Source organism: Medicago truncatula, chromosome 4, assembly GCF_003473485.1.
Source record: "Medicago truncatula cultivar Jemalong A17 chromosome 4, MtrunA17r5.0-ANR, whole genome shotgun sequence".
Classification (NCBI taxonomy): Eukaryota; Viridiplantae; Streptophyta; class Magnoliopsida; order Fabales; family Fabaceae; genus Medicago; species Medicago truncatula.
Window position 1 is genome coordinate 32671157 of NC_053045.1, and position 13477 is coordinate 32684633.

The 13477-nt window shown below is 30.0% G+C and overlaps 1 protein-coding gene across 1 annotated transcript; it reads left to right on the forward strand.

The window, feature by feature from the left end:
- The first annotated feature begins 8003 nt into the window (after positions 1 to 8003).
- LOC11414451 (uncharacterized) lies at positions 8004 to 9702 on the forward strand. Its single transcript, XM_003606725.4, has 3 exons — positions 8004 to 8116; positions 8668 to 8991; positions 9201 to 9702. Exons 1-3 carry the CDS (start codon positions 8017 to 8019, stop codon positions 9470 to 9472), a joined length of 696 nt encoding a protein of 231 aa, XP_003606773.1. The 5' UTR covers positions 8004 to 8016; the 3' UTR covers positions 9473 to 9702.
- The last annotated feature ends 3775 nt before the right edge of the window (positions 9703 to 13477 follow it).

Here is a 13477-nt window from a genome sequence, read left to right on the forward strand (position 1 = left end):
AGATATTTATCTATTTGATCTTTAAAATTATAAATAACGCCTGTTCAAAAAAAATTATAAATAACGAAACAAGTAAATATAATTTTATATTACATGTATATTTGTGTTAATTTATTGAATTTTCACTTTTATTTATTACTTTGATAATCAACTAAGTAAAGAATTATTTGAAATATATATATAATTTATAGGATTTTTTTGTTATGCATGCTAGCAGGCTACCCTCGGCCCGTTCGGGCTAGCCCTAATGAGTAGCGGGCTTTTTAAGGCCGGGCTAAAAAACTCTATTAAAATTCGGGCTCAATATTCAATACTTGATAAAAGACGTCAGATTAAAGTGGATTAATAGTTAAATTTAATATCAAATTTAATTTGACACATTGGTTTCATTTGATCATATCCCTTTCTTTAAATATATGCTAATTATGATAAAAAGAATGCCAAAAGATTTGCTCATGAATGAATAAGTGAGACAGGGCCCGTCCTGAGATTTTTTGTCCATCTAATTATATTATTATTGTTTTGTATGCCAGTGTTTGAACAACAAATTTGACTTGGAAAAATGAAAATAAAAAATTTAAGTTGCAAAAAACAAAAGGTAAATTCGTTAATATATAAAAGCATCAATAGACATAGACTACATATACATAGACCCGCTGTCAAAATAAACTAAAATATATAAATTATATTACATATAACACATTTAAGTTGTAATACACCAAAAATCGATCATTCAAAATTTAAACTACATTTATATTATGTATAAAAAAATAGGGAGTTTTGAAAAGATTTTGGCCGAACTTTTTTGTTATTCCAATTACACCCTTAAACAATTTTTTTATATAATGTTATATTGTTGGTGTTATTAAAAAAAATTAGAATTTTTATTATATTTATTACATTATTGTTGTCAATGAAAAATATAAATATGGTTTTTTTTAAGGAATAAATATGATTTGTTGAGTTTGCTACATTTGAAATACATAAATATCTAAACTTATAATTTTAATCTATATCAAAAAGTTATATAAAATATCATTTTTAATTTGAAATTTTTACGGTACACTCACAAAATGAGGTGTACCGGTACTCCTGCTTCTTAATTTTATAAATGAACGATCATTTTTTATGTAGTTAATAGCTATTTGTCAATATTTATATTTTATAGAACAATATTTCATAAGAAAAAACATCATTTAATTGTTTATAAGAATCATAGTAACTTTTTTTTACATATTATCGTAAAAAATAATGAATGTTTTCAATTATGAGTGATAAAAAATTTAAAAAACAAAAAATTATTTCGTTGACACTTTTGATGAATAAGATTTGTTATTATAATTATAAATGATAAAAAAATAAATTTTTTTTCTTCAAAAAACAACTCATTTAACTATGAATTTAAAGAGTGAGGCTACCGGTACACTCAAATATAGTGGGTGTACCATATAATTTGCCTTTTTAATTTATATGAAAAATTCTATAAAATATCGTTGATAATATACACACGTGTTAACGTAATAAAAAGAGCGTAAGCGTCCGTCTTTTCGCTAGTAATATATAAAGTCGATCATTAAATGCTTAAAGTGACATTTTACGCTTTTCGAGTGACTTAAAATTATCAATGATTTACTCAGACATGCATTAATTTCCCTTTCAATATAAACTGACATGTTCTCCGCTAGAAACTCATGTTCCGTCTTATTTCTTAATTTAACAATATGTAACAAACAAGAATGATTAAAATTGGCAAAAGGAAGCAAAGTTAAGTGTATTAGATTGACGACTTTATTAAGGTATCATTTACAATTTTGCCAAATTAATTCTGCTAAATTCTAGGGTATAAAAAAGAAAAAAAATTAAGATGGGTAGTCGTGGCTCCCCCTTGCCACCCCGGTTCCGCTGGTGTGTATATCAAAGCATAGCAAGCATACAAATAAATCTAAGAATATCACATCTAACAACAAAAGATAACACCACTAACTAATTTTCTCAAAATTGAGCATGTTCTAGTCCAATAAACAATTAAGAGGAATGTTATTGACAATCTCTTTCTAATACTATCTCTAGCACTCATTTTTTTATTGGATGAAAACCATGTGGGACACATACTTTAAAAATGAATCCTACATAAAATGGTGATACGTGCCTAAGTATTATCCTAATAGAGTGAGTGTTAGAGTGAGTTTTCTTAGCATTTTTCAACAATTAAATTTTGCTTCTCCATAAACAAAGAGAAATATTCTGAAAACCTACTAGAATTTGGTGAATGCATGTTTTATAAACTAAGAAAAAGATAAAAACATAATCAATATATAATTAATTTTAAATTAAAAATATTAGATAAATGGTTTATTTGCAATTTTGGGACTCCCGTTTTTATCCGTTCACATAATTGGTCATCCTATTTCAAAAAACACTAGTGTTGGCTCCTCCCTAAATTTTTCTGGCTAAAAATTGTGATGTGGCATTTTGAAATAACCTGACATATGCTATGATGACGTGAAATTATCAACACTCATGGAATTGTAAGAGCTCAAAATTTTAGGTTCCATTTTAGAAATTATTCATTTTTATAATTTAATTAATAACATAAATAATTAATCAATATGTATAAGTTTAAACTAATGTGATGTCAAATCATTTAAAATATGTCATGTCACAATGTTTTAGTCCAAAAGTTTGAGGTATGGACTAAAACTTGAGGATTGTAAAATTGGGGAACCAATTTTGTGAACGGGTAAATATTAAGCTTAGATAAATAACATTGAATTGATTTTTGCTCATTCTCGTGAATTTAAAAATGAATCTTCAAGTCATGCATTTCAACCACAAACAACAATAACAACAACAACTACATGCATAAACTATCAATATATGTTGCAAATAATACATATCTTAGTTCCCCTAAAAAAATACATATTGTAGCTCATTCGTCATGTATTAAATATGACTCTTGAAACAACGCATGTCATGTGAGAATGAATAATATAAATGTTCGTAATACAAAATGATCGTAAATTTTAACTCATGTTATATTTATTTATTTATTATATATCCATTATCTATCAAGTAAATATTATCTTTTTAAAATAATTTCTTAAAATTTTGTAAAATTTATTATTTTATGGTTAAATTATAAGGTCCATTAGTTACCATTTTAAAATTATACAAGAGACATTAACATCATTAATTATTTCAGTCATCTCGTTTCTTTGCACCTATTTTTTTGTATTTTCTTCATGCATTCATATGTTGATTTAGACTCAAAACTGGTTGCATGGATTTTCTAAAGATTGAATGGTAGTAATACTTTGCATTCTAATTGTTCTGTTAAGTTTATTTTTATATTAGGTTCATCTATATCTATATATAAAGGAGATGTATGATTTTTGGTTGTCTTTTTTATCTTACAATTATACCCTTTATATAAATTATTCTAATTACAATCTACTATACTCTCTGTTCCTTTTTAAGTGTCGTTTTAGAATTTTAACATAAAAATAGCGAAGTGTATTTTTGCACACTTTTTTTCCTATTATACTTCATTTAATCCACTAATAATTTCCTATTTTTTTCACACACTTTATCTTTCCAATAAATTTAATATGTAACAAACAATTGTTAGTTACTACTCTCTTTCTCCAACAAATTCCGATTTTTTTGTGCGCTTTATCTTTCTCTCATAACAAACAATTTCCAATTTTTTAAATATTGTGCATATCTCTTGAAATTTTTAACAATTACTACTCATGTTATTTATAGAATTTTAAGTCTTCATGGGATTATCATAGGTAACAAAATTTTGTTTGAATTCGAAGATAACAAGAAACAAATTTTGTTTTAAAACAAAACAAACAAACTTTGTTTAAAAAACAAACTTTAGTTTTCCAAATATATAACACTAATTAGTTTTATTGAAAAATATAAGAATAATTGACAAAGGTTGTAATTGACAAATCATACCCTTAAAATACCAAAATGACAGTTAAATAGAAACGAAATTTTTTTTCTAAAACAACATTTAAAAAGGAACGGAGGGGGTGTATATTAAAGGAAGGTTATTCTTATTAGAACAATTTATAAGTGGCATCATCTTATACATCCAATTCCCTCTATTTTATTTTGCATATATATCTCAACAAACCAAATCTAATTTTTTTTAGTTATATTTTTACATAAATATCTCAACATACTCATCCAATTAATATTCAAGTGTTTTTTTTTCTTTGGTAGTTGCTTTTCTTTTTTCCTTCAAAGTAATGATTTGTTAGAAGATTCTTAATTAATATTGATCAAATCACAAATGTACATATTGTCAAAAAAATCACAAATGTGTGTTTTTTTTTTTACAAATTCACCATTTTTATTTTGTTATATGCATATTAACAAAATAAAATGATTTTTATTTAAGTAATATGACAATTACATCATATTGTGCATCTATTAATTTTTGGATACTTAAGATATGATTCATTATATTTTATCGGTATGTGCCCATTAAGATATTTGTCACGCAACAATCTATGATGAATTTTATTTGCGGATACATTACATAATTTTCGTCATTCTTAATTATCTTTTACTTATAAATGTTAATCCGTCTCGCTATATTTAACCTAATTTTCCCCCCTACACTTTTGCATTTAATGTTTATTTAAATAAAATAAAATTATGTTCCTAATTAGATGTTATTATAAATTTTAACCTGTCTCGCTATACTTAACATATTATGTTACGTTATGGTATCAAGGACAATGTCATGGAAATATTATGTTATGGTACAGTACCAAAGTCTATGCTTCTTAATATTATGAAATACTATATGACGATCATGACATTCATGTAAACTATTTTGTTACCTATTACCGTCAAATATTACCTTCCATATGACCCGTGCGTTAGCACTGGTCGATGGTCTAGTCATTCTGGAAATCTTCCACAAAATTCGAATTGAAAATGTCTTTTCGACAATACTTTTGTCGACAACTGTCCACTTCCTCTGCTAGATTACCCAGATGAAATTTACAACTGTTGTGATGAGAACAATAAAGATAAAGCAAAAACAACAATTACTTTGTTGTTTAACTCAATGACAGACCGGTTAACAAAATATCCGCAGGTTGTAGACCATAGGTGCAGATTCATTGCAAATTCATGATCTAGAATGCCTCTTGCAGGCATGGAAAGAATTTGTTTTATTAATTCTTTGAATGATAATTCGGCCATTACTTACAGGCAGGGCCGTCTCTGGGGAGGTGCAAACAGCTCTATAGAGCTGGGCCTCCCCAATTTTGGGGGCCCAATTTTTTTTTAATGTACAATACACCAAACATATAATATATACCCGTAGCATTACAAAATTAACAAACTGGAAAGTGCACCCTGGTGGTATTTCTTGGTGTTGTTATTCAAGGTGCCATCAGTTCAACTCTTATCAATGGTGGTTTTCATATTTTTTTAAATTTTCCAGCATGATAAGATCTCTTTTGGGCCTAATTTGTTTTTTTTTTTTAAAACACTCGTAATTTTTGGCATATACTTGTCGTATAAAATCGTAAAGTTCTAACAACAATCAATATAATTATTCTCTAAAAAAAAAAAAAGCCAAACATTATAATTATAGTTTTTTTTCTCTTCTAAATTTTTTTTAGAGGCCTAATTTTACTAAGAGAGCCGGACCTCCAGTTTCATAGGGACAACCCTGCTTACAAGGTGAAACTCGAGAAAAATGAGTTGGAAAATGTACAATTCTTCCTCAAAATATGTTAGCCAACAATGTTAGCAAGTAATATGAATGGAATTTGTTGGAATTCTCTTCTACATGGGTGGGTGAAAGTGAACTACGATAGTAATGCGACGGACAATGGTCTTAACGGAGCTTACAACAGAGTAGTTTTCAATTTCGACAATGAGTTTGTTGTGGGTTTTGTTGAAAGCTTATACACCTCACTATTACCTCAATTGAATTATGGGCGGTAGGTTTAAGGTGTGCTGATGATAGGTTTAAGGTGTGCTTATGATGATAAATAGTCATAGGAGACAATAATTGTATAGTGTAACCCTCAATGATAAAGATGACCGGAATTTGTTTGTTAAATCTTTTTAATTCGTTGTTGATTTTGTTTGGAGCTATCCCGTCTTTGTTCAAAAGAATTTTTTTTGTAACATTACTTATGAAATTCTAGTTAAGGTAAAGAATATAATAAAAATATTTATAACTTGCATAATTAAATTTTTATTAATATAAAAAAAATTCTATATAAATATAAGCCTCTCTAAAAATATAGTATAAATTTATAGAAAAAAAGGAAATGTTTTTGATTTTTTTTTTTTTAGGGAAAAACGTTTTTGATTTTGTTTTGTGGGTCCATCCAAGTGGGACCATACACTAAATTAATACGAAAATTTTAACTCAGTTGATAGAGACAATGCATAATATATGCAAGGGTCGGGTTTAAACCTGACCACCACAAAAAAAAAAAAAAAAACGCTAAATTAAAATAAAAGAAAAAAATGAAGTAAAAAATAGGAAAAGAAAGAACTAAAAAGGTGTGTTTTAACTTTAAGTGTTGGGCTTGGCTTTTATTTTAGCCCATGCGTGGAAACAATAAAAAGGGGTTAAATCCCTAATTTAAGAAGCACCAATTGAAACCAGCAACGTGAGGGTTGCAAGTGGTGTAAATAAATAGGCAGCCGCATTGAGAAAAGCGAGAGAATTACGACGACAAGAGACAGAAGAACTGGTTCCGGTGACAAAAGTGTGTTCGGTAAACATTCTCCGTTTTGAATGAAATTTAAACATGTTCTTTCGGTCATCAAATTAGTTGTTTAAGTTAATTTTCTGACTAGTTTTGTCTTCTTTTTGTGTGATATGTTTTGTTCCTTTTGTTTATAATAAGTAGTTTGCTCTCTTTAGAATCATTAATTGGTGATCATATGATTTTTATTCTACGAATTTTCTGTCGGTAAAAGTTTAGTTATTTATTTTTTTTTTCTTTCACATTTGTTGGTGTAATTTGGTTGTTAATTCAAGGCTTCAGAATTTTTTTATTTGCGCACTTTGCCAAACAGAATTTGAATACTCCTATTACTCTTTAGTAATATATAAAACTTTGTTTTTTTTTTTTTTTTGTTAAAGAAAGACTTTGAATGGAAAGAGTTGTCTTTCATTAGTATCTCATATTCAACAAGTTGCGCTGTTTATCCTTTTTGGATGACAAAATTAATCCTCTTAGATACAACGTCCATAAAGCTAGAGGACTCCACATTACTATGCATGATACATTGAACTCTTTGTAAAAAGTTAACATCCTATAGGGCTAAGAAGTCTAAAGTGTCCACCACAAATGATATGAAAGCATATTTATTGACACAACACGATTTCTACTATTTTGCTTGAAACAATTTGAGGGTTGCTTGTCCCTCAACAAAAACCACATCCCACAAGCTGGGAGACCCCAATCAAGCCCTCACAAACATGTTTATCTCTTATCAACCTATACACCAAAACATTTGTTGGCCTATGTGTCATTCTTCTTCATATATATTTTCACCTGCCTATATATATATATATATATATATATATATATATAAAAAGAACATCATTAACAAAGTTGTGCCTATATTTGAATTCAAAAAACTCCTTACAATGAACAATGTGTTTCCCAAAGGCATCCGGGAATGCTTTACGGAAAACACGACACACCTCGTCAATAGAAAATAATAAAATGATAAAGCGATGTCTACGAAACTACATTAGTGATATATGCTTGCCTAACCCGTCAATAGGGATAATTAGAAGAAAACCTTGAACAAACACCCAAAAACTTTGAATTAATAATATGTTTAAGATTGAATGCAACACAATCAATAATATGTTTAAGATTGTTCATGTTGAAAATTTTATTTCGAGTGTTATACTTATACAATAGACAATAGTTACAATACTTTCATGATTATTTGCAGATACTTACAACCTTGAAGTTGCAAGGAAAATATAGGTTGAAGTAATACATGGCATCTACTCCAGCAATTCAGAAAAATAAAGAGACTAAACAACAGAATGAAGGAACAATTACATCTAGATTGAAATCCAATCTTACTAGAGTTGCAGGTAATCCGCATATTTTATATTTTTTCCTTTAATGGCAAAATTAATTTATATATTAAAAGGAGGAAAAACAAGAACACACGGATATGAAAAGGGTTAATGTGAGAACTTGTTTTCTTCAAAAATATTTTTTGTACTCAATAATTACAAAAATATAATCTCCCATTAATTAATTTTATGGTAATTAATAATACTAGGCTTAATTGCACTTTTGGACCCCTATCTTTTCAAAAGTTACGGTTATGGACCCCTAACTAATTTAAATACAAAACAGCCCCCTATGTTTTGATTCTTTGGCAGTTTTGGACCCCCAAGGCAAAAAAAAAAAAAAAATTTGACACGTGGCACCTTACTTAGGGTGCCACGTCAGCGTTGACCGAGTACTGGGGGTCTAAAACTGCCAAAGAATCAAAACATAGGGGCTGTTTTGTATTTAAATTAGTTAGGGATCCATAACTGCAACTTTTGAAAAGATAGGGGTCCAAAAGTGCAATTAAACCATAATCCTAATAGTAATTGTGGCTCAACTTTATTCTTAGCTATATGGTGTGTAGGTAAGCCTCGAGTATCAAAGCCTCCTAAAGAAAAAGGCATTAACAAGTCTTTGGTAGTGAAGTTCCAAACTGAAAAGGTTACCAAGAAGAGAAGTGGTTCTACTAGACCTAAGACTAAAGATTTATCTTCTTGCACAAATGTTCCATCTTCAAAGAATCTGGAACAACCTAGGAAGATTCAGAAGATTCAGAGTTCTTTGGGTGGACCCTCTTCTGATAAAGTTGGCAAGGGAAAGGAGAAAGAGAACCCTACACTTTCACAGAAACCACAAGTTTACAAGAAACCAGTAAATGAAAAACCCAAACACCATATTCGATGGGAAGGTACATTGTACTCTCATGTATTGATTTTTTATGCATCTAACTCCTTTTAAGTGAATAACTCACTTTAATTATAGTTCAAAGTAAATATTATCAACCATTGATTAACTATTATCAACCATTGATTAACAAATCAAAGTTAGACATTAGAGGTGCATCATAACATTTTTTTTTTTGTTTTTTTTTTGTCTTAACATTATTTTCTCCAACAGGCATTGATGAAACAAGTACATGTTATACTTGTGTGTTGTGTGGGAAAGATTTAGAAGAGGAAGAGGAAGAGGAAGATTCAATTCAAGATGGAGAAGATGAGCTACAACATTATTTATTCTCTTCCCAAGGAAGAGAAGATTTGAGTAGTACTGTTTTATCTGAAGTTGCTATTCTTCCATGCAGTCATATATTCCACGAGACATGTTTATCTGCTTTGCCCCTAACTACTATCACTGATCCTCCATGCCCTATATGTCTTAGTATGTCCTGAATTGATTTTCACTTATACTATTCCTATGAAGCATGGATACGGACACCAGACACTGACACGCCGACACAACTAATAATTTAAAAAAATCACTTAATGCATTGTAATTACAAGTGTCGGTGCGTGTCCGACACATGGACATGCCTAATCCGAGGAGTGCTCATGCTTCATAATACGGTATATTCTAATGGACCTATCTTAGATGATCATTACACTTATTCCATTTAGTTTAGCTTTTTATTTTTTTACTACTGTTAATTTTGAACAATATGAAACAAAAATATTGTTTCTTCTCTCTCCTTCTCTCTCTATATTTATGCTTGAATATTCGATCAAAGATTATTTCCAGAGGACATATGATAATATGGAGATGGTCCCTTAATGTTTTTAGTATATTTTAATAAAATATTACATCGATTCTTTTTTATATGATTATAAAAAAAAATAGTAATGATATATATATATGTCCTTGGGCTATTTTTCATTTGAGAGGGAATATTCTTCTTATTTAGACCACAGATTTGGACACTTCTTTTTTTGATTACATTTGGAAACTTCTTTTTGATACACACTAAAGAAATTAAATATTACTATTTTTTAGTGTATATCCAAATAATGTGCTTAGCTCTTTGTGTTTACACAAGAAAAAACCTTCTTTGAGAGGTTTATATTAAATGCACTTTTAATTGTATACACGTTCTTGTCTTTTTCAAGCGTCGTGAACAGATGATTTTGCCACTACAAATAATTACGTGAATCATATGGAAGAATTCAATAATTGCAAGAAAAACGAGGTACATTGAACTTAAGCAATAAGCCAAGGTTGAAGGGAACAATTATGGTAAATATCAAAATTATGAAACAATAAGCCAAGGTTGAAGGGACATTGAACTTATTCGGATGATTCTGGTTGGTTTAATGTGGAAATATTTTTGTACACATTAAATTTGGAATTTATTCGTAGCCTCACCCAGGTACGGTTTATGAGTTCTGGAAAAGTTTATATATGAGAAAGATCCCCGAGTTCAGTTTTGCAGCTCTTAGAATGCAACTCACTGACTTGAGATATAGAGTGAGATCATTTTGCAGTAGGATTCAAATTGTTAGAGATTGGAAATATAACAGGAGCCAAGTAGGTATTTCAGAACATTCATTTTGATGTGCTCATCACATATTAATTTGATTTTCTTCTCGCTTAACTAGGGCCCTGTGTGTTTGAATCTAGCATTAGGCATGCAACAACCACAAAATTCATGTTGATAATGCGCAGCAGACACAACAAGTGTAACAGGTGTCCCTTGAAACTAATGATTATAATGCGCATGACACGCACGAGGTGCAGCCTCGACTTGAAGCTGTTCCATCCAAGTCAGGTAATAAATACTTTCCATCTCGCTTTACAGAATGTAGCAAATGAAATTGTGAGGCCCATAAATGACGCCTTGGTTGAAACTATTTTGGAACCACTTCATGATCACCCTCGCTAGGTTGAGACAAATGTTCACTCTCATGTCTTGAATTCAAATGTTTATACGCTTACATACAACCTCATGGTTACACAAGAGACATCTACTAGTGTGAAGGGCGCAGGGGGATGATAGAATCGAAGTGAGAAACTCCGGTGAAACCTTGAAATACTTGAAAAAGGAACTTATGCAACCAGGAAACTCAAGGAGATGAAATGGTAGAAGTTAAAGAAGAGAGTAAAAGTGTTCTGAGTAAAACATCCAAAACCTTTTATACTCTCACTCAAAAACGTTTGGGAAACCATAAACATCAATTCATTGTAGTGCTTCACAAGAGAACCCTTTCCACTTAAAACGAAGCAATGATTCATATCTAAACTTGTAACCATCCAACAGTCCAAAGCGAGTCCCTCTATCATCCAAACATCAGGATTGAATCTACGATTAAGATTAAACTTGGAAAACAACCACAACGGCCTTTACACGTGGCGTTCAGAAACCAAATGCCATGTCCCCTCAGTCTCGTCCTCGAGACACTCGCATTAAATGCTGAGAGGACAAACGAACGACACTCTGTCGAGGGAATCAAACTGTCACTTCATCGACAAACCAATTTTGTGAGCGAAGGCAAAATCTTGCCCGAGAATATGTTGCTAGTCTCATCTCGAGCGTTTCTCTAACAAATTAAGACTCCACGTAGGCGAGCTAGCACCTTTATGAGCATCAAATGTTCCCTGCAAACACAAACCTCTTTGCTAATAATTTGCTCCTCATGAGCATATCAAAAGCTACCGATTCCGAGCAGCTACAGCTTCGAAGATTTTCGTTAGGGATGGAAATGAGTCGAGCTAAGTTGAACTTAACTCAACTTGGCTCGACTTGATAAAAATTTGTTCAGCTTAAAACTTGACTTAAATTCGTGACGGATCTTATTTTGAGCTCGAACTCGATTCGGTCCAAGCTCATGAACAACTCGGTTCCTTTTGTTAGCTCGATTATCATAGTTTAAAAGTAAAATTTTTAAAATCCAAGCTCACGAATAACTCGGTTCGACTTGTTAGCTCGATTATCATAATTTAAAAGTAAAATTTTTACTTTTTTGACACATTAACAAACTCATACCCAAGCAAAAGAAATACTTAAAAATACATTGGCATTTGAGCCAATGTTTAATGAAGAAACTGAATGAAGACATATAATGAAGACATATATTAACATGCATGCACCGATGTTAAGCCTCAAATCCAAGCTTGCGTATATCCATCATACTCCGGTGGTTTTATATATATTGGAAAATGTTAACGAGTGCCTTCGAGGCATTTTTTAAGAGCTTAGAATAGTAATTTTTTATGAAAATTTGTGTATTTAATACATTGGAAATTGAACTGCTTGAATTTTTTAAAGAATAATTTCCTAATTTAACATGCTTAAAGAGTGTTCTAGAGCACTCGTTAACAAGACCATTATATACTACTGCTTCCGTTGTTTTCACAAACATTGTCGATGCAGGACTATTGGTTTAAATTTAAACTACATCTCTATGTTATGTTAAGTGCTTTGTGTCAATTGGATGTGGCCTATTTTCATCACTAGTACTAGTACTAGTATTATTATTATTATTGATAAGTGTTGGGCTTAATTTCTTTATTATTTTATATTGTTAATTTTCGTAAAATAATTTTTTAAATTGTTAATATAATTTTTATTGGAATTATTAGTAGTTTCTTTAAAAACAATATACTAGAAGAAGCCTTGTTCCACTTCCAAGTTGCACAATTTACTCCCACTTGCTTTAGACCAATAACCCAAATTATTATTTTCAAACTAGTTTAAATTAAAGGGTAATAAAGTAATCTATTTATTTAAAACGCAAATTTTTTTTTGGTACTCCCTTTCTCCAGATTTTCTTTTTCTTTTGACGAAAGGACTTTGCACACTTAAATCAATATACTAATACTAATAAGAAAAGAAATGTCCCTTGAATTTACCATTTTGTCCCTATAAGGGGCAATTTGGTAATCTATTTATTGGTTGAGTTTTTTTTCTTTTTGAACAATGGCCTATAAATTTTCATTTTTGCCCCTAACCAATTTTTTTTAATTATTTTCTAATTTTTATATTTTTAATAACTTTTAATTATTTTCCAATTTTTATATTTTTAACTTTTTCAATTTTTTATCCCAAATTCAGTTGTTTCTACATTGCCGTTGTGGAAGATTAAGGTATCGCTTGACCCGACATTTTTCAAACTTCTCTACATTTTTAAGGAGAAGTGAGGTCAAACACAATATCAATTAAGTACTTACTAAAAAAAGTACTTTTTTTGAACGCATAAAATTGAATGGAATGAGCTTTGACCAGAAGATGTTGAATGTTACTTTAAAAAACTACTTCTCGACAATTTATTTCACAAACACCTCTTTTCAACTTACGCCGGGAACCTTTTCTTTATTTTTTAATATTATATTTTTTTTTTAACAATGGCCTATGAATTTTCATTTGTGCCCCTAACCAATTTTTTTTAATTATTATCTAATTTTTA